The sequence below is a fragment of the Castor canadensis genome, chromosome 7 (assembly GCF_047511655.1).
Source record: "Castor canadensis chromosome 7, mCasCan1.hap1v2, whole genome shotgun sequence".
In the NCBI taxonomy this organism is placed as follows: Eukaryota; Metazoa; Chordata; class Mammalia; order Rodentia; family Castoridae; genus Castor; species Castor canadensis.
This window is the reverse complement of record NC_133392.1, coordinates 15,854,756-15,881,596: the sequence shown is the minus strand read 5'-3', so window position 1 is coordinate 15,881,596 and position 26,841 is coordinate 15,854,756. Positions and strand designations below refer to the sequence as shown.

The window sequence follows — 26,841 nt, the reverse complement described above, 5'->3', positions numbered from 1 at the left end:
CTTTTGTAATGGTGGCTTGGTGGTCATATACTGTTTTCGTTTCTGCTTATCCTGGAAGACTTTTATTGCTCCATCTATTTTGAATGATAGTTTTGCTGAGTAGAGTATCCTAGGGTTGAAGTTATTTTTATTTAGTGCCCAGAGTACATCTCTCTATACTCTTCTTGCTTTTAAGGTTTACATTGAGAAATCTGCTGTGATTTTGATGGCTTTACCTGTATACATTATTTGTTTTTTTTTTTTCTTATAGTCTTCAATATTCTTCCTCTATTCTCTGTGCTTGTTGTTTTAATGATAATATGTTGTGGGGTAGTTCTATTTTGGTCAAGTGTGTTAGATGTCCTGGAGGCTTCCTATACCTGAATAGATTTAGGAAATTTTCTGTTATTATTTTGTTGAATTTATTATGAATTTCTTTTGCTTCTACCTCTTCTCCTTCTTCATTGCCCATGATTCTCAGGTTTGGTCTTTTGATGGAGTTGGTGAGTTCTTGCATATTCCTTTCACAGGTCTTGAGTTGTCTGACTAATAGTTCTTCAGTTTTTCCTTTAATTTCCATTTCATCTTCAAGTTCTGAGAGTCTGTCTTCTGCTTGTTCTAGTCTCCTGGAGTGGCCTTCCATTGTGTTTTATATTTTTGTTTCATTCTTTTTTCTGAGGTTTTCTATATCATGGGTCACTTCCTCTTTAATATTGTCAATTTTCGTCCTTCATTAATTTATCTCTATTTCTGGTGTTCTCTGTTTCACTTTGGTATTTATTTAGGGCTCTTATGAGTTCATTTATTTGTTTTTGTGTCTTCATATATTCTTTATTTTTGTTGACTTGGAATTTCTTGAGTGCCTTCTGTGCGTTTTGGTTGACCTTGTCTAGTAACATCTCCATGAAATTCTCAGAAATTTCTTGCAGTTCTTCTTCTTTCAGGGTGTTCTTGTGGGCTTCATTGGGTTCGTTTGGATAGTCTATCTTTGTTTTGTTGGACTCTGGAACTGGGTATCAATTTTCTTCATTTCCCTCTGAATCCTGTACTAATTTATTATTGCGGGGAGAATGGTTTCCATCCCTTTTTTGTCTTCCCATCATTCCATTTGGTGGTGTTTCTGTCTTTGGTCTGTGTGTAGTTTAGTATTAGCTAACTTACAGTAGGAAAACTAATGAAAGCAAGACAGAAAAAGAAAAAAGAAAATGAAAAAAAAAGAAAAATAAAAAGGAACCAAAGAAATCAACAGGGAGAAATGGTGGACTCACAAACAGTGAACAAAAGAAAGAGAGAGACAGAAAAAAAAAATTCCAGGTTCAGGAACAATGAAGTTTCAGTCTTTGTAGTTCTGGTGTTTCTCCTTCAGCATCCAATCCTGGTGTTGGTATTTAAGCTGTAGCTCTGTCATAGTCTCACTAGGTGGTTGGGCCAGGAGACGAGTTTTGTGGACTACTTTCTGCCCTATTTCAGGCAGCAGGTCATCAGCAGCCTAATGTCAGCTGTCTACTATTGCAGGCTTTGTTTACTGAAAGTTCGCACAGAGTTCAGCTCCTTGCCCCACCCCCTTCTTGAGTGTGCTCAGAGCACCCCGCCCTCTCTGCCACATGTTCTTTTCAGTTCCTTGTTTATTATTCAGCTTTTTTTTTTTTTTTTTTTGTGGGGTGGAGGTCATTCTGTCCATGGGTCCATGCTGGTTTATCCTGGGGTAGCTGTGGGAATACCGCATGTTGCTTATTTGGTCACCTGTTGGTCTGCGTCTCCCAAGCAGGTTTGGAGCTGGCATCTGCTGGTGCGGGAGCCCTCCTGTTTTCTCAGTGTAACATGGCAAGGAGAAGCTTTGTATGTGATGGGGGTTTGGGTTATCCGAGTTTTGCTTCTTCTTGGTGGTCTTTTTCTGCCAAGTGTGGCCCCAGCATCTCAGCAAGATTTTTGTTTTACGGAGCTCACACTGTGTGCTTCCTCCCTCTAGTTGCCATCTTGGATCCTCCCTAATTTACTGGGGTTAAGGAATTTTTAATAGAAATTTCCAATTTAAAAATAATTCAATAAGAGGAATTATAAAGGCATGATTTTATTGTATGCTTATATTATGCATTTGTGGTAGAATTTCATTGAGAAAAGAACTTTTCAATACTAATTAGGTAAATGAAACAGTTTCAATTTATTGAGTAAGATGTCATTTCAATGAATTGTTTTGTCTATGTGACAAAGGCTGCTGTTAAAGGTGTGTGTTATGTTTCTGAAAATTTCACCATAAAAAGATTTTAGTTTGCTAAGTGAAATTATTAAACTATATATATATCTATATATCTCCTTCAATTATGAAGGATAGCTTTGCTGGATACGCTAATCTACGTTTAAGGGTTTGTATTAAGAAATCTTTTATTCTGATGGATTTGCCTTTCATGTAAATTTTTGCTTCTCTCATGCAGCTTTCATTGTTTTTCCTTTGTTCTGTGTATTTAGCATTTTAATTATACTATGTCTAAGAGTATTTTGTTTCTGGTTTTGCCTGTTTAGTGTTCTGAAAGCCTCCTGTACCTGGATTGCCCTCTGTTTCTCAAGATTGGGGAAGTTTCTGCTGTTATTTTATTGAAAAGTTATTTGTAGTTTGTGTCTCTTCTTCCTCTATACCCATAATTCACAGTTTTGTTCTTTTGATGGTATCTCAGAGATCTTGCTGTTCCATTTGTTCTTAGTATTTTTTCCATTGTCTTTTACTAATTGAGTTTATTTATCTTCAATCTCTGATACTGTATTTTCAACTCATTCTGTTCTGCTAGTTAGACTTTCAATTTAAGTTTTTATTTCGATTATTGAGTTATTCATTTCCAGGATTTCAGTTTGATTTTTCAAGATTCCTGTCTTTGTTGAAGTCCTCTTTCATATCCTATATTGTGTTCTTTATTTCACCCACTAGTTGTTTGAATTCTCTTTTAGTTCAGTTAACTGTTTATTTGTATCTTCTTTGAATTAACTTAGCTGCTTATATAGCTCCTCTTTAATTTCATTGCTCATTCTTGTTTTTGCTTTTTTGAATTCATAATTTGAAATTTCTTCCTCTTCACTGTTGTTTTAGTCCTTTATTGTGGAGTTGTTGGCATTTGTGGCCTTTTGTTGTTGTGTTCCTATGTTAAGATTTACACATCTGAGAGGTATCTGCCTCCTCTATCATTTTAGTTGGGGAGTTCTCAAAGATTAATGGCTGGGTTGTGGTGTATTTTCTTATCACTTGACTGAGGTAGACTCAGTAGTTAAACATTAAACTTCAGTGCTCAAGATGCTGCATATGGCCCTCTGCTCTGGGAGAGGAAACTTAGCTGCAAAAGCGATCACAATTGTTAAACCACAATCCTGAGATTATAGCAATCCTTAATGAAGAACAATCACCACTATTGCTCCAGTGTCTTTAGAGCAATATAGGAGCACAGATGAATCTTATGTGATCAGGAATACTGTAGTTAATAAGGGTAGTAATGAATAGCAGCTCTCTAAGCTATTCCCTCCTCCCCCCAGAGTCCAAGTCTTTTTTTTACTAGCAGATGACAGTCTAGTCAGAGACTTGGCTCTGAGTGGTGTCTATTCATAGCCTTCTTTTCTAGTCTTGCAGGGAGGACTTGGAGATCTGAACACCATCTCTGGTGTAGGCTTCTGGAGTCTGGGCCCTCAATCCCCCTAGTCCCATACAAATCTCACTAAACCTGTGAAGCTTCTCCTCCAAAGTTCTTGCCAACTCAGTTTGTTGTAGTCTGTGCTGTGCAGTCCTCTCCTGGGTGGGAAGCTGCTGTGCTGCTTCCTGATCTGCTGCTAAGGTGCAGGCCACCATGATTTCTTATATGGAGCTGTGGCTGTGAGCAGTGCTGGGCCTGACCTGAGGGTGCTATCTTTTGTCTTGGGGGGGTTGTATTTAGTTGAGTTTGCTGTCTGCCATCTCTTACTAGTTTTCACTGCTGCATTAGAGTCCATGCACTGGAGGTACTGCCACTTCTGTCCAAGGATCTCCTTAGATCCATGTTACCTGCAGTTACTGGAGCACTGGTGGGATGTTGATTGAATCAGAATTATTTTGCTGCCATCACTAACTTTTTTTTTTTTTAGCAGTTCTAAAGGGAATTACATGTGACAATAAGGTGTATCTATGAGGAAGAATGCTGGGTGATGGCACTACATCGCCAACTGTTTTATTTTTTTGTGGGATCAGGGTTTGAACTCAGGGCTTCACACTTGTAAAGCAGGCACTCTACTGCTTGAGCCACACCTCCAGACCCATTTTGCTGCAGTTGTTTTGTAGATGGGGGTCTCATGAACTGTTTGTCCAGGCTGGCCTCGAACTATGATTCTCCCAATCTCAGTCTCTCAAGTAGCAAGGATTACAGGCATGAGCCACTGGCTCCCAGCTTTACATTGCTGTCTTGCCTATGTTATTTAATGTGAGGCTATTATTTTCTTATAGACATGGTACTTTATTAATATTATTGAGACTTGATTTTTATTTTATACTAATCTTACTCTGCTAACAGCAAAATATCTTACTTAGTTCATAATCATAATAATGTATTTTTCATAATAGCTGTTAAGTGAGGTTCATTCTATCCTGTACTTTTGTAGTTAATGTAATCTCAGTGAAGGATTTGACAATACCATTAAAATAATTTCAGCCCCCCTCAGTTGCTTTTTATTCATAATTCTGGCATCTAAAATATGGCAAGATGCTCTCCTTGTTGAGCTTATTTAACCCACACAAATTCTTTGTCTTTATTGTAGAAATTGACAAAAAATGATGAATAGCAAAACATTGGCAATAATAAGAGATGGAGAAAGACTGTAGATTAAAAGACATTTGAGAGATTCATCATACGGTATGGAAACCTTGGTCATGTGAAGAATAAAGGAGTTAACGCTGCTTGCCATTAAATATGTGAAATATGTAGGTCTCACTTAGATGCTGATTCCAACAAAATTAAATCTGTTAATTTCAAATACTGACCAGGTACTTCCTGATATTGAATAATTATTAATTAAAAAATTTACCATTGCAAACCTTTAGGGATTTTAGCATAAAATCATGACCTCTTCTGGAAATATTTTCTGTTTTGCTAGTCCTGTTGCTTATAATGTATAAACATAATTTGTTTTTTGCTAATACTGGGGTTTGAACTCAGGGCCTTGCCCTTGGTAGGCAGGCACTCTATGACTTGAGCCACACTCACAGTACTATAATTCATTTTTCTATTGTCTGAAGTACTTTCAAATGTCATTGCTTTTCCCCAAAATGTTTGGTAGATGTTTTGGTGAAGCCATGTATGTCTGGAGATTTCTTGGTGCCAAAGTTTTAAAAATTATACAGCTTTAATGTATCTGATAGTTATAAGGCCACTGGAATTTCTTCCTTGCTTCTTTTTTTTTAAAATTTTTATTTTTTTATTCATATGTGTATACAATGCTTGGGTCATTTCTCCCTCCTGCTCCCACCCCCTCCCTTACCACCCACTCCAACCCCTCCATCTCCCCCAGAGATTTCTGCTGCTACCCAGCAGAAATTATTTTGCCTTTATCTCTCATTTTGTTGAAGAGAGAGTAAAAGCAATAACAGGAAGGAACAAGGGTTTTTGCTAGTTGAGATAAGGATAGCTATACAGGGAGTTGACTCACATTGATTTCCTGTGCATGTGTGTTACCTTCTAGGTTAATTCTTTTTGATCTAACCTTTTCTCTAGTTCCTGGTCCCCTTCTCCTGTTGGCCTCAGTTGCTTTTAAGGTATCTGCTTTAGTTTCTCTGCGTTAAGGGCAACAAATGCTAGCTAATTTTTTAGGTGTCTTACCTATCCTCACATCTCCCTTGTGTGCACTCGCTTTTATCTTGTGCTCAAAGTTCAATCCCCTTGTTGTGTTTGCCCTTGATCTAATGTCCGCATATGAGGGAGAACATACGATTTTTAGTTTTTTGGGCCAGGCAAACCTCACTCAGAATGATGTTCTCCAATTCCATCCATTTACCAGCGAATGATAGCATTTCGTTCTTCTTCATGGCTGCATAAAATTCCATTGTGTATAGATACCACATTTTCTTGATCCATTTGTCAGTAGTGGGGCATCTTGGCTGTTTCCATAACTTGGCTATTGTGAATAGTGCTTCAATAAACGTGGGTGTACAGGTGCCTCTGGAGTAACCTGTGTCACAGTCCTTTGGGTATATCCCCAAGAGTGGTATTGCTGGATCAAATGGTAGATCAATGTTTAGCTTTTTAAGTAGCCTCCAAATTTTTTTCCAGAGTGGTTGTACTAGTTTACATTCCCACCAACACAGTAAGAGGGTTCCTTTTTCCCCACATCCTCACCAACACCTGTTGTTGGTGGTGTTGCTAATGATGGCTATTCTAACAGGGTGAGCTGGAATCTTAGTATGGTTTTAATTTGCATTTCCTTTGTTGCTAGAGATGGTGAGCATTTTTTCATGTGTTTTTTGGCCATTTGAAGTTCTTCTTTTGAGAAAGTTCTGTTTAGTTCACTTGCCCATTTCTTTATTGTTTCATTAATTTTGGGAGAATTTAGTTTTTTAAGTTCCCTTTATATTCTGGTTATTAGTCCTTTGATGTGTAGCTGGCAAATATTTTCTCCCACTCTGTGGGTGTTCTCTTCAGTTTAGAGACCATTTCTTTTGATGAACAGAAGCTTTTTAGTTTTATGAGGTCCCATTTATCTATGCTATCTCTTAGTTGCTGTGCTGCTGGGGTTTCGTTGAGAAAGTTCTTACCTATACCTACTAACTCCAGAGTATTTCCTACTCTTTCCTGTATCAGCTTTAGAGTTTGTGATCTGATATGAAGATCCTTGATCCATTTTGAGTTAATCTTGGTATAGGGTGATATACATGGATCTAGTTTCAGTTTTTTGCAGACTGCTAACCAGTTTTCCCAGCAGTTTTTGTTGAAGAGGCTGCTATTTCTCCATCGTATATTTTTAGCTCCTTTGTCAAAGATAAGTTGCTTATAGTTGTGTGGCTTCATATCTGGGTCCTCAATTCTGTTCCACTGGTCTTCATGTCTGTTTTTGTGCCAGTACCAAGCCAGCCAGGCCCAGCTTGTTTATTTACAGTTCCAGGAGGGATTCCCCTCACCCGCTCTTCGGTGCTCAGGGTGCCCCACCCTCTTTGTCTTTATTGTTCTTATTGCTTATTACTCAGTTTCTCTTTTTTCCTCGGGTGGGGGTCGGTCTGTCCAGGGGGCTATGCTGATCTGGCCGAGGGATGTCTGTGGAAGTACTGTGTACCACTTAGCTCACCTTGTGGTCTGTGTCTTCCCAAGCCGTCTGGGCACTGGCAAATGGCGATGGCCTGGGGGGCCCTCCTGGTTTCTTCATTTAACGTGAAGTGGAGATGCTCTGTGCAGGCTGGAGGTGTGGAGGGGTCAAAGTTTTCCCTCTTCTCAGTGGCCTTGCCTGCAAGGTCTGTCTCCAGCTTCTCTCCAAGATTTCACTTTAGGAGACATGCTTTCTGCTTCCTCCCTCTAGCCGCCATCTTGGAAATTCCACAGTTATAATTCGTGAGTGAGGGAGCTTGCTGTAGAGACAGCAACCGGCTTTTGAGTCCACAGCACACCTCCAAGGTCCTAAAGACTGTAAGGCCAAAAGGCTCTTCCTCTCTTCTTGACAGATTTGAGAATTTAATTTTTTCAGAATTTGTCTCCTTTATGTAAATTTTCAAATATATTAACCAAAAGTGTTTTATAACTTTTTTCAGTCAATTTAAACATTTTATTGCCATGTTCCCTTTTATATTCTTAATATTGGCTACCTAACCCTTCTTTTTTCTTGATCAGACTCTCCAGAAGATTATTAATCTTCATACTTTTCAAATACTTCGTGTTTTTTGTATAAATGCTTGTCCATTTTATTATTTTGTTATATCCTTTTAATATATTTTTATTTTCCCTTCCTTTCCTTAACTTTGATCACATAAAATAACTCTGCACTTTTACTTCATTCACCATCCATACATTTTATGTCTTTGATGTCACAATTTTTATCTTTATATTGTATACCCCTTAACAAATTATTGTAGCTATTATTGTTTTTAATAGTTTTTGTCTTTTAACATTTATACTACAGCTATATGTTTATATATCACTACTTTATTAGAATATTTTTAATTTGACTATGCCCCTAGTTTTAACAGTGAATTTTATAATTTCATATGTTTTTGTCTGTGTGTCTCCCCAAAAGCAGACAGGTGGATTTGGCTTGTTTTTCCATCTGACAGATGTTGCTACCTAATTGGTATATTTAGACCATCTACATTTAATGTAATTATCAATATGCTTGAGTTTAACCATAAAATTTTGATTTTTGTCCTCCAGTTGTCTTATCTGCTTCTTTCTCTTTTAGATTGTTTGAAGAGTTTATAAGATTTAATTTTTTCATTATTAGCTTCTCCTGTAATTACTTATATATTTAAATTGAGGTTATGTTATTAAATTTCTCTGTTTTTCATTCCTCTATTTCCCCTTCCTCATGTTCTTTGGGTTATTTGAAATATTTTAGCATTCCATTTTAATCTTATAATATTATTTTGACTGTTACCTCTGTAATTTTTTTAAAGTTACTCCCGTATGGATTTCAAAGTACATGGTTAACTTTTTACATTCTACTTTGTATCAATGTTTTGCCACCTTGATTGGAGTGCAGCAGCCTTATCACACTATGCATATTGTAGTTCCTTACATATTACATCTTCATGCATCAAAAATGCTGTAAGGCCATGTTATTGTTGCTATCACATGTATTTTAAAGATGTGAAGAAGAAAATAGTTTATTTACTCAGATATTTGCCATGTCTATTGTTCTTCTTCATTGCAGTTTTTTTTTTTTTGGTATACAATTGTTTTGATAGTTATTTTTGCTTTTGCTATAGAATTTTAGGTTGACATTATATCCCTCAATGTTAGCAGTTTAAAACTGTGACTCTGTTGTCCTCTGATTTGCATGATTTTTGATGAAAAGTCATTCTTATCATTGTTCTGTTCTTGTTACCCTTCATCAGGTCAGGATTTTCTCTGGTGGTGTTACTCTATGTTTTCTCAAACTTGTTTATATCACATTTGAACTTTTGGTTTTGTGGAATTACAGATTTCACTAAATTTGGGAAATTACTTCCTCAAACATTATTTCTGTCCACTCTACCATGACTACATATGTAGAACTCTTATCACACTAGATTAGACTTGGTGTTGTCCTTAATACTCTGTTTTTTGTTTTTTGGCTTTTTTTGTTTGTGTGTTTCATTTTAGATTGTTTCTATTTCTGTCTCTTAACTTCACTGTTCTTTTCTTCTATCTTATCTTCTGTTAATTCCATTCAATGTATTTTCACTTTAGATAGTTTATTTTTCATTTCTAGGCATTCCATTTAGTTTTTACATCTTCCTTTCTCCATCATATTCATATTTTATGCAACATTATTGAACATACTTGAATGTATGTCACATATGTCAAAGCATCACATAGTACCCATCAGCATGTGTAATTTTGTGTGTTATTTAAGCGATTTATTAAAAAACAACATTCAAATAAGGAAGTACTTTCTTCTTAGGTGACCTATATTTTGGTATCTTATATATTTATTGAGACCACTGTTTCTTTATAGTATACACACATTTTCAAGTTCACAATATAATAGTTTCATAAAAATGAGAATCATAGTTAACCTTACAATTCAAGTGTATTCTTGTATGTGAACAAAATTATTTCCTTAATTTTTCACTTGAAACTACCAGATCATTATGTATTGTTTAAGTGCTACTGAAGTGAATAAGCTTGGAGAAACACCAGGCTAGCACTTAAGAGTATACTCATTGATAAGGTTGGTGCAGTGGTTCACACCTTTTATCCCAGTTACTTGGGAAGTGGAGATTGGGAGAATGGCAGCTTGAGGCCAACCTGAGCAAAAAATTTAGAGACTCCCATCTCAAGAAAACAAGCCGACCATGGTGGTGAACACCTGTGATCCCAGCTATTTGGTAGGTCATGAGACATAAGAGGATAAATAACTTTTGTATTTCTTTGTATAGTTTTCTTAGCTGTGCTCTGAGTGTTAAAATACATGTTTGTGACTTATCATAAACTACTGGCACCAGCATTTTACCACCTCAAGTGAAATGTGGAAACCTTGCTTTCATTTGTATTCCCTACTTCTAAATATTGTTGTCTTGAGTATCATATGATACCATTTTTGTTTACATTATCAAATATGATTTCTTCACAAGGGCAAGGATAGTTTATTGTGTGTACTCATATTTCTGTTTGTTGTTCTTTCTTGATGCTGCTGGGATTCTTACCATTTCTTTTCTGTATTAAAAATTTCCTTACCCATTCTCTAGGGGAAGGCCTGCTAATGACAGACTCTTTTGCTTCTTTTCTAAGATGCTTTTCCACTTCAATTTGTGAAGGAGAGTTTCACCTTAGGTAGATTTCAGGCTCAGTTGTTCTTCCCCACCCAATGCTTGAAGAATACCACTTCTTTTGGGTTTCTGTGGTTTCAAATGAGAATCCAATCTTAGTAAGACTGGTGTTCTCTTATGGGAATGTGTCATTTCTTTCTGTTCAGGATTTTTTTCTTTGTTTGTAGATTTTAGAAGTTTAGTTATGATGTGTTTCAACATGGATTTCTGTAAGTTTATCCTGTTTGAGATTTGCTCACTTTCTTGAATCTGTAGGGATATGTCTTAACATTTGGAAGCTTTCATCCATCATTTGTTTAAATACCCTTTCAGCCACAACTCTTTTTCTTTTTCTGGGATTCTAATGATACGAGTGTTGGATCATTTGTTACTCTCTCAAAGGTCCCTGATACTGCATTCACTTGGTTTTTCAGTTTGCTTTCTGTTTTTCATATTTAATTGACAGAAGTTTATTGCTCTGTTTTGAATTTACTGATTTTTTTTCCCTCTGTTATCTCCACTCTACTGGTAAGGGTATCAAGTCAGTTTTTATTTTGTATTGTAATTTTCCTTTTTTAAAAAAATGATATTTTTAGATGAGGTTTTTGTTGTGTGAAAGAATTCATAATTGTTGGCTGCAGTATTTTTATTATGATTACTTAAAAATTCTTGTAAAGTAATTTTGACATGTGATTCATCCATTTCAGTTGTCTTTTCTCATTAAAGTTGTGATTTTCCTGTTCTTGGTATGGCAAGCTATTTTAGATGATATCTGAACACTTTGTCCCTTAATATTGACAGTCCCAATAAATCTTATTTAGCAGGCATTGATCTAATTTAAGTTTAGCATTTAGGGCTTATGGTAAGATCTCACTTTCCAGTGCTGTACGTGTTTCTCCCATCTGCTTATTCTAACTAGTGTTTAGTGGGTCACATTTTCTGGGTTGTTAGGATCATCTGTTATTGTCCATGGGACTCTTGTTCAATCTAAGGGAGGAATAATCCTATCGCAGTCATCTTTATTGTAAAGTTAGGATGGAGAAATACTTGGCCTGAGTAGCCTTCTTCTATTGGGTGCCACAAGATATCCATTCTGTGGTTCTTGAATAACGAGCTGGCTGACTTCCTATTTATGCTCTTCAGAATTCTTCTTGATTGTTTCTCACACTATTTATAGGGTCTATGGAAGAGTAGCAGGGAGAAATGAGTCTACACTATTTTGTCTCACATAGTAACTTAAATTTGATGTGTTAGCAAATTTTTCTAACTCTCAATTTCCTCAGTTTAAAGAAGGGATAGAAAGAATCCATTCCTCAAAGGGTTATTATTAAATGAGACAGTTAGGCAGTTTCTGAGACTCAGTATATGCAGTATTGAATAATGAAACTGGTGATGACTGCTTATTATATCAGTGTTGCTTATTACATCATTATTTTTAAACCAAATCGAGAAGCCAAATAGTTATTTAATATGCTACATATTGTCAATATAATGGAATCTAACTGCTAAACAAATAATAAATGGGATGTGGAAGGATGCCCACATGTTTTAAGTAAAAAAAACCCCTGCAAATATGTATGTTTATATATGTAAGTATGTACATGTAGGTCATGTATGTATACTAAAATATTCAGAATTCTGAACATATCCCATTGTGAAACTTATCTCTAGATAGTGGGCTGAGATGAGGTAACTTTCTCTTTTACATTTAAACCTTATGACTCAATATTTCTTATAAGAAACAAATTTATTTTTATCAAAAAGAGGATGATTAAAAATATGAAAAGTGTTTAGTTTGTGTGTACATATTGTTTTCACAAGTGGCTAAAGAATGTTAAAGTATTTTAAAGTATAATATGCTTTAACAACTAGTTTTTGATTGTCCTATTTTTTATGCCTATCAAAGAATACCTTTTTTCACAGTGATGTGGTTGTCAAGAGTCTTGGAAATCTAGTTTTTAGGACCAACACAGTGTTAAAAATTTGTTCAATTAATTTTAGTTTGTCAAGGATAACAGTTACATCATTTTTACTTTTGTAGTGTCAGTGACTAACTCAAAGTCTGTCACATAGTAGGCTCTCATAAAATATTTCTTAAATATCTTATGTAGGTTATTGTTGAATATAGAAATATATGTAAGAATAAACTTTCCTTTTTCTCTTGCACACGGAAAAAGTTGGGTTTTCAGTATTTCAGATTTTAATTTCATTTCTGGAAGACCAATGTTGCTCAATTTCAACTTCACACTTTACATAGCACCTGGCATATTTTTAACAAGCATATTCTGATTAATTGAATATTAGGAGTACTATGAATACTTTAGTTACTCATAAAAATGTGTCATTAGGACTAGCTGGTACTTTTGGTGATATATTACTTACAGTTTTAAATATTACTTGAAGCTTATGATTTCTTTCTTTCTGTTATAGCATCAAACACTTGGCTTGTTCCAGAAACAAAAGGAGCTATTGTACAGGGTGGATATGGTCATACGAGTGTGTATGATGAAACAACAAAGTCCATTTATATTCATGGAGGCTATAAAGCATTACCAGGCAATAAATATGGATTGGTGGATGATCTTTATAAGTATGAAGTTAACACTAAGACTTGGTGAGTAGATTGTGTAAAAAGTATGATGAGAAAAATCTAACATTCGTTGTATTTTATAATTTGTATAGTAGTGGAATTTAATAAATATTTTTACAGAAAAAATTCTTACATTTAAAAAAATCTTTATTGCAACTAATGATATGCTATCATTTAACAGTGTTACAAAATAATATATTTTCTGAATAGCCGTTGTTAGTATAAGTGATTCACTTTAAAATGGTTTGTGATCCTACAGAAATATTTATTCTATATGTATTACTTACACTGATAAGTGCTGGTATTGTATTTGTTTTAGATAAGCAATTTTGCTTACCAGTTCAGCTGTAAGCTTTGATATCATCTGTCCTGGAATTTGTTCTTAATTACATTTGTATTTTAGTAAGATTTGTAAATGTATAAAAGCATTTTTTTCAGTTTCATCATGTAACTTCATAGGAAATACAAATCTTGTGGCATTTAGGTCTGTTTTCCCTTTTTGTTGGAATAAACACTATTACACTATGCATCTCATACTAGTCTTCTCATGCAAACATCTAAGGTTGTGTACTGAAAAGTAAGATTGTTATATCTGAGGGTATAAATGTCCTCAGTTTTATTTCAAGTTGCTGCATTCCTTTTTGGGTCAATGTGGTATTGTATACTTTCAACAGCAGGGTAGAGTGTTCTTGTTTCTCTACATTCTCACCAATACTTAATAGCTCAGAGTATTTTTACTTTTAACAAAGTGATAGGTGTGAATGGTATCTTACTGATATTTTGCTGTAAAGTTTTCCAGATAGTATTACGAATTAGCATCTTTTTATGTGCTCATTTATCATTGTTTTTGATTAGGCGAGTTGCCTATTTATATCTCTAACATTGTCTTTATAGTCAAAATGTTACTGATTTTTATGGATATATAAGTTTTAAAATAGAATCTTTTGTACTCATTTCCTTTTATAAAATCTGGGAAATGACTGTTTTTGTGAAGACTGTGTACATTCTTGTACACTTCTAGCGTGAATTTATTTTATGTGTTTAAAAGAGAAACATTTTTCTACTAAATTGTAATCTGTTCTACCCCCTTCAGTTTCAAACATATAGCTCAATTTGTATATTCCTTGCATGGAGATGGATTATAAAAGTTTTCCTTTTGGGAAATGAATGATAATTTTTCAAAAGTGACAAAAGATGTTAAGCCACAGATTGAAGAAGTTCTGTGAGCACCAAGGGAGATAAATACCCCTCACTTAAAGACATTATAGTAAAACTTGAAGAGGAAGCATGAAGAGAAAAAATTAAAAGCAGATAGAGGAAAAAGTCATATTACCCCTCAGTTAGGACACCACTAAAACTGGTAACTGATTTCTTAACTGAATAATTGTTATCCAGAAGACACCATATTTTCAAGTGGCTGAGAAGAAAACAGTCAGCCTAAAATTTTATACCTAGTGAAGTGTCCTTAATTAAAAAGGTAAGGAAGATAAAGACATTTTCAGAAAAACAATAACTGACAGAATTTGACAATAGCAGATTTGCAGTAAGGGAAATAACAAAATGAATGCTACTGAAATACAAGAAAGATAATTCCAGACACTGAATAGAATGTATAGAAACAAGAGGGTAAATCTAAATGATTACCATATAAGAGTATAATAGTAATAAAGGCTTGAATATACACATAATCTAAATGCATGAAAATAATGGCATGTGAGTCAGAAACAGGTATATGAGTGTTTAGTAAAAATGCTGAAGTCTGTGTATTATGTGGTAATTGATAAAATCATTAAATTGCACATTAATAAGAAAGGATTTGTTTTGTAATCATTAGGTAACAACTAAAGTAATAGTGAAATGCCACCTATCTAACAAGCTGATAGATGGGAAAATGAGAATAGTAAATGGTATTTAATGGATTTGGAGAAAGGCAAGAAAGGCTTGGAAAAGGAACAAAAACAAGTGTAAATTAGGAAATAGTAAGAATGGTATATTTTACTCCAAATCAACAGTTACACTCAGTGTAAGGAAATAAATATTCCATTTTTACTAAATGTAAGAGAATAATTACTTCAGTTAATAGCCAAGAGTTTCTGGACTAGACATAAAAATAAAATCTGCTGTTTAGAAAAAATATAACTTAAATGAAGATATTTAGAAAAGTTGAAGGTAAATGGATAGAAGGAAGATACATCATGCAATCACTTCACCAAAAAAGTTGCTATATGTGTACTAATATCAGACAAATGAGGATTTAAATCAAGCATCGACCTCAAAGATATAATGGTTCTAGATTTACACATACCTTATGACACAGTGCTAAAATTAATAAAGTTAAAAAAATCACAGAACAAGACAAGATAAATCATAGCAGGATAGTTCAAATTCAATTCTATTTCTAATTGATAGTTAGTACCAGGAGACCAAAAAACATCAAGTTTGTAAGTGATTTGAACAACATGATGAACAATTTTGCCCTATTTGGTATTTGAGAGCATAGAACCTTATATTTACAGCATATGCATTGTTTCCAAGTGTATATGGAACTTTTCCAAAAGTTTCCACATACTGGATTTTAGTGCAAATCTCACCAAAACCTGCAAAGTATTTGATCACAGTAAAATGAACACAATTACTTTCGGCTGAGATCAGGTGTAGTAAAATGAACACAAAAGTAACTTTTTTAGTGATTACAGAAAAGTATCAGAAAACCCTGATCTAGGAATTCCTTCAAAATTAGTGGTTAAGGAAATTGTACTGAGAATTAGAAGACATTTTATACTGAATAATGGCACATTAAAATGTAGAATGTAGGTAAGAGAGATATTTAAAGCTTTAAATGTATTTGTTAGAAAATATTTAAAAACCTGAAAATCAGTAGTTTAGCATACTCTCATGAAGTTTTGAAAAGAATAGCAGAGTAATCCCAAAGAAAGGATAAAGAAAATATGGAGGAAGTGAATATGAGATAAGACCACAAATATATGATATATGTGATTCATATAGTCATGATGGTTGAAAGAGTAATAAAATACATAAGTCCCCACCAGGACTTAGAGACAAAGATTATTCATAAGTAAGTTGTCAACAATGAAAAGGGACATCAGCCATTGAAAGTTAAAACATATTAGGAACAGTTGTAAGATAGTAAATTTGAAAAACTAGATGAATCATGACACATTTCTACAAAAGTGAAGCTTTCAAAAATTGACAGTTGAGCATATAGAAAATTGGAATAATATATGTTAACAAAATAGAATCTGTAACTGAAACTCTCTTGCTTCAAAACAAACAAATTATGCAGACCAACAAATAAAAAACAAAACAAAAATGAGAGCTGGGGATGGTGGTTCATGCCTGTAATCCCAGTACTCAGGAGGCAGAGGCAAGAGGATTTTGGATTTGAGGCCAGCCTGGGCTACATGACCCTGACTTAAAAACAAAAGTGCAAGAAACAACAACAACAATAACAACAACAAAAACCAATGTTGGCAAACTTCACTATAGAGCTCATAACTTCTGAAGAATTTCCTGTAAGAATTAATAGGGAAATAGGAAAATGCAGCAAATAGGAATTACACAGCTGACTTTTCATTTATGGACACTTGATCTATGACAAATTTGGTCCCATAGAACAGTTTTTTTTCTCCAAACTCTTCTGGGACAATTGGATGTACAATTAGAAAAAGCAAATCTTGACTAAAATAAGTAATCCTGACATAAAAGAAGACATGATTCTATATATAAATAGCACTAGGAAAAACTAATACATAAATAGCACTAGGAAAAACTAATCTGTGTTCCTAGAAAATATGGTGGGGCTTGCCTTTGATCAGGAAGAATTTCTTAGTGACTTGAATGGTAACAGGTAAGCTTCTGAAGTGGTTACACATGTATACTCACTTTGTGTAATTCATTGATTAAGATTTTTGTACTTTTCAAATATATATCATGCTTCAAAATTTATCTAAGATATACAAGTCCATGTTTGACTTGACTTCTCAGATTTCATATTATGTGGTACACATTTATGCTAATTTGACATATTCTTTTTTAATGTTTAGTTACAAAATATCTTTTTATCTTCACTGTTGGAAAGGAATTGGGACATAAGAATTCAGGAAACACAAAAAGCTATTTCTGCTCTCTCACAACTTCAGAGGTTGTTTGGTCTTCACATTTAAAGAGTAAGAGAGAATAAACACTCTGCATATAAGAGTTCCCATTTCTCAAAAATGATTCTTTCCTTTTATATTGTTAGTATGTTTTATTGATTGATAGTTTCCTTTAGCAAGTGACTTCAACTTTGCCATAGAAGCTGGGGAATCAGGCCAATGTAGTCCTGATTTCTTAGTCTTGTTAAATGAGACATCTCTTACACTGTATTTTTGCATAAATATGTTAGTAGAGCTTACAATGGGAGCCTACCTATGCCTTCTTTGTCAGGAATTTTCTGTGATCATAGAAAACTCAGCTTTTCTTGGGCTGTTGTTGAGGTCCTTTCCCTGATTGTGTTCCTGTAGCCTGTGAAAAAACCACAGGTTTCAACATGTAAGGACCCCTATTGTAAGTATTATCACTTATAACTTGCAACAGTAATGATCAACTTTTAAAATCTTTTCTTCAAGTGAGAGAAAAATTTCAATTATGATTTTAAAGCGATAAAAATAAACAATGAATCTAATGGTAATGTTTCTATGTTACTACAATGGTCCTGCACTTAAAAACTCACATACACTTGAAAAGTGTTTTCATGAGGTATACCTACTTACAGGAAATGATCTTGCTAGGTTTAATTTGTTGTAAAAGGGGTAACTTCTTTATCAAAATACTTAAGTTTAGCTGTCACAGGTTTTGGAAAATGATGCATGATAATTTTATTTATATGCTATTAGTTAAGTCACATTTCAGTAAATACTGATCACTATGTTACTCATCTTTGCTTATGTCTCTGCATATGAAGTGTCTGAAATATTTTCAACAGAAATTGAAATTGATTGATTTTTTATCCAGCTCTATTTGGGAATAATCCTAGTAAGTGCTCAGCAAGGAAGGTCGATCATTTAAATTTTTATGGTACATACATATGTGGGAAAAATAATAAAAACACACACGTATGCACACCCACATATAGTAAAGACGTAGTACAGCAGGGAGACTTAGTAAGAAACATAAGAAGTGTTTATACAGGCAAGAAAGACTACTATCTTAATAAGCATCCTATATTCTCAGTTTTGGAATTGTGGAATGCCTGACTCAAATCACATACTGATAACTTAAATAATTATAGCTTTATTTTTTAAAGGTGATTTTGAAATGTGTAGTACTTTTTTTCATAGTTTTCTATCATAAATTGAGAAATATTTCCTATGGGCAAAAGAGTATATGAAAACACACACATATACTTTTAGAGCCATAATAAAATGAACATCCTGCCCAACTGAGCCAAGAAAGAGAGTATTGTGATATCTCAGAAGTCCTCATGTGTCCCTCCTTGATGGTACCCCACGCTGTTGCATTAATTACTTCTTATTCCTTATAGGATTTTAAAACCACCATATATACATATGTATGTATATGCAAGCAAACCATTTAGTTGCTCTGCCTCTTCACATTAGATGATGTAGGGGAAGATTATAAGCTCAACTTTCGACACCTTTAAGGTGCTTCTTACATATCCTACTAGATATCCTACTAGATAAGAGTTTCAGGATCTGGACACACTAATTTTTCTGGTCAGAGGGAGAAACAATCAGAAAAGGATACTGAAAGCAAGCATTTATTGAGTTAGCAAGAAAACTAGAAGAGCATGATATTTGAGTTTAAGAGCTTATTTCAAAGGAGAGGATCTGTCAGAAGCCATTGATAGGCAAAGTAATGCAGGTTGAGCATCCCTAAACCCCAAAATCCAAAAATTGAAACACTTTAACCTTGAAATTTTTGGAGGGCCATCATGTTGCTACAAGTGGAAAATTCCATGATTAACCTCATGTGATACACAGTCAAAATGTACTAAAGAGACTGTATAAAATTACCTTCGTGTTATGTGTGTTTGACTTGTGTGTGAAACTTAAATGATTTTTATGCTCATACTTGGGTCTCATCCCCAAGATACTTCATTATGTATCTGCAAATATTCCCAAATCTGAAAAATATTTGAAATCTGAAACACTTGTCATTCCAAATATTTTGGATAAGAAATAACCAACCTGTGTGAAGATTGAGAAGTGGTAAGATCTGGCAAGCCAGTCTTTCTTCCTTCCTTCCTCCCTCCCTCCCTTCCTCCCTCCCTTACCAGTACTGGGGTTTGAACCCAGAGCCTTGAGCTTGCTATGCATGCATTCTAACACTTGAGCCATGCCCTCAGTACTGGTGTTTCTTTCTGATTGCAACAGGAGATGTTTCAGTGGAGTGGTAGAGTAAAATTCTGATTCTCATGGGTTCAAGTAAAAAATGATAGAAGAAAGGGAATGATTTTCTAGAGGGATGTTTAAGAAAACAAGTAGAAGTGAGATCTAGTGAACAAATAGAGAGAAATTCTTACCTAGGAGAGACATGGTTATTGTATTCATAGAACCAGGAAAGAAGGCAGGCTGTATGAACAAAACTGCAGGTATACAGGTACAGGTGGTGAAAACTTGTGAAAATTTTGATTCTTTTTATTTCCTCAGTGAAATAGGAAGTGAAGCAGCAGTTGAGAGTGTGAATGAGTATATATAGGAGCTTTCTGTTTTGAAGAGAGATGAAGTATGAAATGATCATGTGGACAGGAAGAAGAGGGAATAATAGATGAAGAAAATGTAGGATTGTTAGCAGGATTGTTGGTCCATGTGAGAAACCCTAATGTGTGAACATAGATCATTTTTATATTTTCTATTCTCCTGTGATTGAATATTTGAATTGTTATCAATTTTTTTGTACCATGAGGAATTATAGTATAAATGTTGTTGTTTGGTCACTTTTGTTTAATATACATGTTTCTCTGACCAACTTTTAAGATATAAATTCTTGTTCATAGGAAGTGTCATATTCAAACACAATACTCCAATGTCATTTTACTAATTTGCACTACCACTAGTACAAGACTCTATTTTCAAATATGGTCACATTCTGAAGTTGCAGGTGGATATGAATTTCGAGGAGACGTTCAACCAGTTCAGTATTTTTCTCATCCTTTTCTGTTATGACTTGATAGACATACAATTGATTTTTATGTTACTTTTATGTCAGAGTTGCTGTATTTTAGTAATTTATGTGTAGATATATTTAAGTTTTTTAATAATAAGTGATCAGATCATGTATAAAGAATGACAGTTTTGATTGTTCCTTTTTGGGTCTCACAGCTTTAAATTTTTTCTTGCCTTATCATTTCAGCTACAAACTTCAGTTCAGTGTTGAATGTGATGATACTAGGCATCTGTTACTATTCCTGAGTTTTAAAGAACTTCTTTCAGTATTTCTTCAGTCAGAATAGTGTTCACTGTGAGTTTTGTAGATATTATTATTAAGAAAATTCCCTTCTCTGCCTGATTTATTAAATACTTATATCACGGACTGGAGGTGTGGCTCAAGTGGTAGGACACCTGCTTTGTAAGCACAAAACCTTGAGTTCAAACCCCAGTCCCACCAAAAAAAAAAAATTTATATCACAAATGGATATTGGATTTTATCAGAGTCCCTTTTGGTAATGACTATCTGATTTTTCTACTAAATAACTTAATTTGGGTAATGATTTTGCTATTAACATTATGAGTTAAATTAGATTTAGCCACAAGGTATTATTTTCTGGCTCTACAGTATTTTGTATGGCTTTTTACTTCTTTGTTACTATGTGATAGTTTCTTACAGTTTTTTAAAAATTATTCATGTCAGCTTTTTGGTGTTAAGGTTATATTGGGCTCTAGAATGTTTGTATAAAATCAGAATTATTTTTCCTAAATGTTTGTAATTATAACATTTAAGGCAACAAAGTGTGACTTTTTTATGTGTAGAATTTTAGCTATGGAATTCATTGCCAAGATTTAAAGAATATTGAGATGGTCTATTTATTCTTGGGTCAGTTTTGATTAGATATTTTAAAAAAGAAATTTGTCTATGAAATCAGTGTCTTCTACTAAATTATTATAAGGATGTTTATAATATTCTCTTCTTTGTGTAGAAAAAACTTTTAAACTATGTATATTAGTCATACAAAGTAATGGATTTCATTCTGACATTTTCATACTTACATATAATGTACTTTGATCATATTCATCCCGTCTATGAGGCTCTCTTATTCCCCTCTCTGTTATTCTTATCCCCGTCTACATCCCTAATAGTTCCCCTCTTCTCTTTTCTATACATGAGAGAACACATGTGATACTTGTCTTTCCAAATCTGACTTATTTTGCTTAATCTGATAAATCTTAAATTCCATCCATTTTCCTGCAAACAACATAGTTTCATATTTCTTTAGGGGTGACTAAAATCCATCATATATATATATATATATATATATATACCGTATCTTCTTTGTCCACTCATTCTTTGGTGGGTATCTAGGCTGATTCTATAACCTGGCTATTAGGAGCACAGTTGCAATAAACATGGATGTACAGGTATCTCTTTGTATGTTGATTTACATTCCTTTGGGTACATGTCCAACAGTGGCAGAGCAAGGCTTTAAAGTACATCTGTTTTTAGTTTCTTGGTGAACTTGCATTGTAAGCTGACTTTGATTCTTTGTGGTATATACCCAGAAGTAGTATAGCTATCATATGGTAGTTCTCCTTTTAATTTTCTGAGGAACCTCCATAGTGCCTTTCATGCTGAAAGCACTAATTTACATTTGTATATAAGGGTTCCTTTCCCTTGCATCCTTACCAGCATTAAAATTTCCTTTTTTGTTTTTTATATTATTGTATTTTTATAATATATTACTATATTTATATTTATTATTGTACTGGGGATACATTGTGACATTTACAAGAGTTCTTACAACATATCATAGTTGAATTCATCCCCTCCATCAAAAAAAAATTCTTGATGATAGCCATTTTCATTGGGGTGAGATGGAATCTCATTGTAGTTTTGACTTGCATTTATCTGATGGCTGGACATGTTGAATACTTTTTCACTTATTTTTTGGCCATTTGTACTTCTTCATTTGTAAAGTGTATGTTCAGTTCATCTGTCCATTTATTAATTGGATTAATTGTTCTTTAGTGTTTTTTTTTTGAGTTTTAAAAAATATATTATGGACATTAATTTTCTGTGAGATGGATACTTGGCAAAGATTTTCTCCCATTTTGGGGACTCTTTATTTTGTTAATTGTTTCCTTTGCTGAACAGAGATTTTAAATTTGATTCAATCCCATTTGTCAATTCTTGCTATCATTTCCTTAGCTATTGGAGGCCTATTCTGAAAAATGTGTCTCTGGAAGTGTTTTCCCTGACTATATTTATATGCTTTATTATGTTTATTGATTTGTGCGTATTTAACCATCCTTGCATTCGTGGAATGAAACTAACTTAATCATGGGGTATAATCTTTTTTTTTTTAATTTCCTTTCCCTGTCTCATTCTCTCTTTCCCCCTCTCTGTTTTAAGACAGTGTCTCACTACATATCCCAGGCTGGCCTTGAACTGGAGATCCTCCTCCCTCAGTTGTCCAAGTGCTGGGCTTATAGGTATGAGCCTCCTTGCCCACTTGAATGGTTTTTATAATGTATTTTCAAGTTCCATTTGCAAATATAGTCTCTTAAAATATTCTAATACCTACAGCATCTGTAGTTATGTTCCCTTTCAATTATTTCTAAACATATATCTGTTCATTTATCTATTTCCTTCCATCTTTATTTGAACTGAGAGTTGTTTACATGATGTTCTATTAAGCCTAAAAATATTAAAAGTATATTTACTAAAAACAGGATATTCTTTTGCACAGTCACAATACAAGTATCAAACTTGGAAAATTAGATTGATAGGAATCTAATCTATAGACCTTACCTAATTTTTCCAATTGTTCTAATATATTTTATAAAAATAACCTTTTAAAATTGTTGGATTTGATTTCTTAATAAATTCTACATCTTTGTTGCATGTGAGATTGTCCTTCTTAGGTTTTGAGATTTTTTTTCCTTAATTAGGTTTACATATTTCCTTCTAATCTAGGATCATGAACACATTTAGTTATATCTTTTAAACTTCTTTTAATCTGGATTAATGTCATTCTTTTGTTTGAAGAAAGAATTCAATTTGAGTTTGTGTGCTGTTTCTTCAAGATTAGATTCAAGGTTTGCATTTTCGTTAGGAATACTACAAATGTGTACTTCTCCCATGACTGGTGAAATTAAATTTTTTTGAAAAAAACTTTTTTACGAAGGTAAAATTCATGCCACGTAAATTTATCAGTTTTAACTGTTTGAATAGTGTAATTCAGATCCTGTGAAGAGATACTTTTATACTATGTAAATATTCTATTTTTCTTTTTTTGGCAGTACTGGGGTTTGCTAGGCGGCACTCTACCACTTGAATCACTCCTAAGGCTTTTTTTTGCTTTAGTTATTTTTCAGATAGTGTCTTGTGCTTTTTGCCCAGCCCTTCATTGCCAACGATACAACTATTTATGCCTCCCTGAAGCTGAGATTACAAACATGTGCCAACATGCCTGTCTTGTGCTTGTAAATAGGGTGTCACTCTCTTTTTTTCCAGGGCTGGCCTTGAACTGCCATCTTCTTATCTCTGCCTTCCAAGTAGCTGAGATTACAAATGTGAGCACCATATTCTATTTCTCATTGAACTTTTGTCTACGAGCTTTAGCATCCAGTGATGCTAGGAACAGTTATTACTGTGATCAGATGATGATATTCTAATTCTAATATTCCATCCAAGTCTCCCCAACCTATCTATTCATTTACTCTGTGTGAATTCTTATTTGTGTTTTATTCAGTGCTTTATAATCAGCTGATATTTTTATTTTGGTGCTCATGTTGTTCCAAATATGGCCAATGTGAGCTTCTTTCAATCAGGTTCCTGCATACTTTAGACATGTTGCATCATTGTCTATGAATTCTTTCAATTTTTTCATTTATATTTTGTACTTGCCCTGCTCTGGGATTGGAATATGTCATTTCCCCAAGAAGCCTAGTTCATTTTAGTGAGAATGGTATTTATAAACAAACAATATAATACCAGGTCTGAGTGAGTCATATTTGTTACAATTCCTGAGTCACAGTGAATACATTATTATTAACTAAATTCTGTAGTTTTCATTTTCGTTCACTTATGTGCTGTACATTTTATGGATTTCCACGAATGTACAATGACATCTATTTATTATTGCCATATCATACAAATACTTTTACTGCCCTAAGAATCACCCTGTTCTCCTTCTCATCCTTCCGTCTGTCCTTCCAAACCTCTGGCAAGCAATAATGTTTTTGCTCTGTTACAGATTTATCTTTTCGTAATGTCATAAAGTTGGAAATGTACAATACATAGACTTTTTAGTTTGGTTTGTTTCATACAGCAATACACATTTAAGGTTCCTCCATGTCTTTTCATGGGTTAATAGTTTTTTCTTTTAACATTTTTATTAGCATATACTGAGTTGTATAGGGGGGTTTCATTGTGACATTTTCATATGTGTTTACAATATATCTTAACCAGACTCATCTCTACTACCATTCTTCCTCATCCCCTACCCCATTCTTACAACAACTTCAGCAGTTTTCTTTGTTCTGTTTTCATACACATGTACAGAGTACTTCAATCATATTTGTCTTCATTCGCTTTCTTCGTTTACCCACCCCTCCCACTGGTACCCACCCGCTACAGGACCTGTTTTAAGTGTATATTGATTATTAAGGGGGTTTTGGCATAATATTTCACACATGCATACATTGTACTTTAATCAGGTTAGCCTCCTCTGTTACTTACTCTTTCTCTTATCACCCAGTAGCTTTTCAGTGCATTTTGTCATACAGTCTTCATACACAGATGCAATATATTTTGATATTATTCACTCTACCATTCTCTTCTCCTCTCCTGCCTTCCCCTAGTCCCCTCAAACGTACCCGCTATTAGTCATATTATCTGTCATCTGTCTGTCATCTATCATCTATCTATCTATCATCTGTCATCTGTCTTTCATCTTTCTGCCATCTTTCATCTATCATCTATCTCACTATCATTTGTCTATCTATCATCTGTCATCTATCTTTCATCTGTCTATCATCTGTCTGTCTATCTATCTATCTATCTATCTGTCTATCATCCCCTGTCTACCTATGTTCACACAGTATTGATTTTTATGATCTGTGAGCATGGAATGTCCTTCCATCTTCTGTCTTCTTCAATTTTTTTTTCTTCAGTGATTTATGGGTTTCATTGGATAGGTCTTGTACTTTGAATTTATTCCTAGGTATTTTAATTTTGTTGGTAATTCTGTGAACAGTATTGTTTTCTTGATCCTTTCTCAGTTGATTTGTTATTGGTATATAGAAATGCTACTGATTATTGTATATTGATTTTGTATCCTGCTACTTTGCTGAAAGTGTTTATGAGATCTAAAAGGTTATGGTGGCATTTTCAGGATCTTTTAAGTATAAGATCATATCATCTGTAAATAAGGATAATTTGACTTTTTCCTTCCTCATTTTAATCCCCTTTATTTCTTTTTCCTATTTTACTGCTCTGGCTAGGAATTCCAGTACTATATTAAGAATAAGTACTGGAATAAGAGTGGGGAGAGTGGACATCTTTGTCCTTTAGAGGAAATGGTTTCAGTTTTTCCCTGTTCAGAATGATGTTGGCTATAGGTTTGTCATGTATAATCTTTATAATGTTGGAGTATGTTCCTTCTGTTCCTAGTTTCTTCTGAGCTTTCATCGTGAAAGCTAAGGCTTTTTCTGCATCTGTTGAGATGATGATGGGGGTAGTTGGAGGAAGCAGCTCAGACTGCATGGTTGACACACTTCAGGACAATTTAACAAAGTGCTTTTGCTAGCAGAGTTGTTTTGGGATGAATAGCACCCCTATCTGGGGTGTGTGTGTGTGTGTGTGTGTGTGTGTGTGTGTGTGTGTGTGAAACTTCCTGTTGAAATAAAAGAGTGCTGAGGGCAGGGGCACTGTTTTCATGATTGGGGCTGCAGATGCAGCCAGTAGGCACCAGCTCAGATTGCCTGAGTGACACCCTTCACCTAAGATTCCCCCTGCCCTCAGCTCTCAAGTTTACTGCTCAGGGCCCTTCAGTACATGGCTCGGCTCGCATGCTGCACTCAAATAAATCAGTGTCTGTGAAAAATCTAAATTTCCATCAGCTTGCTGTGTCCATACCGAGTCTCAGTTGGTCTCTGTCCCACCAAGCACCTGAGTGGGTTGAAGCCTGGGTGTTTTTAATCAGTCCATTTAGCTAAATGTTTTCTCCAGTGTCAGACGAATTTGCTCCTGTGTGCTGTACTGGCCTGTGCTGTAGTTCTCGGAACTGAAACCAATTTGTCCACCTGGTTGGTTTCCTTGCTGCTCTTTGTGGTCCAGGTGTGGTGCACAGACGCTGGCCGTCTTCTGTCTGGTGACCTGGGCAAGGCTTGATGATCTGCTCTTAGCTTCTGCTCAGTTGTTTTGGTTACAGGGTGGCCCTTGGATGTGGCACTTGTGGGAAGCAGTTTAGGTCTGGACAGTCCCAAACTAGGGCTGGGAAGGGTGCAGGATGATACGTACAGGTCCATGTTCTCATACTCACAGTGGATTTGCGTTTCTAGAGGTTTAGTAAGAGGATGATATCTAGCTTCTATCTGTCCTTATAATGACACTCTCTCCCCCAATCTCTCTCTCTTTCTCTCCTCCTCCCTCCCTCCCT

General features: G+C 34.5%; 1 protein-coding gene across 3 annotated transcripts in view; it reads left to right on the top strand.

Annotated features, from left to right (window-relative positions):
* Atrnl1 (attractin like 1) overlaps positions 1 to 26,841 on the top strand; it is a 744,833-nt gene that overhangs the window by 91,961 nt on the left and 626,031 nt on the right. For all 3 annotated transcript variants that reach the window (XR_012449625.1, XR_012449626.1, XM_074078234.1), the window contains exon 9: positions 12,842 to 13,025. Coding sequence is in view for 1 of the 3 variants with exons in the window: in XM_074078234.1 (XP_073934335.1) it covers positions 12,842 to 13,025 (184 nt within the window). In the remaining 2 variants the exon portion in view is untranslated. The remainder of the gene's footprint in view (positions 1 to 12,841; positions 13,026 to 26,841) is intronic.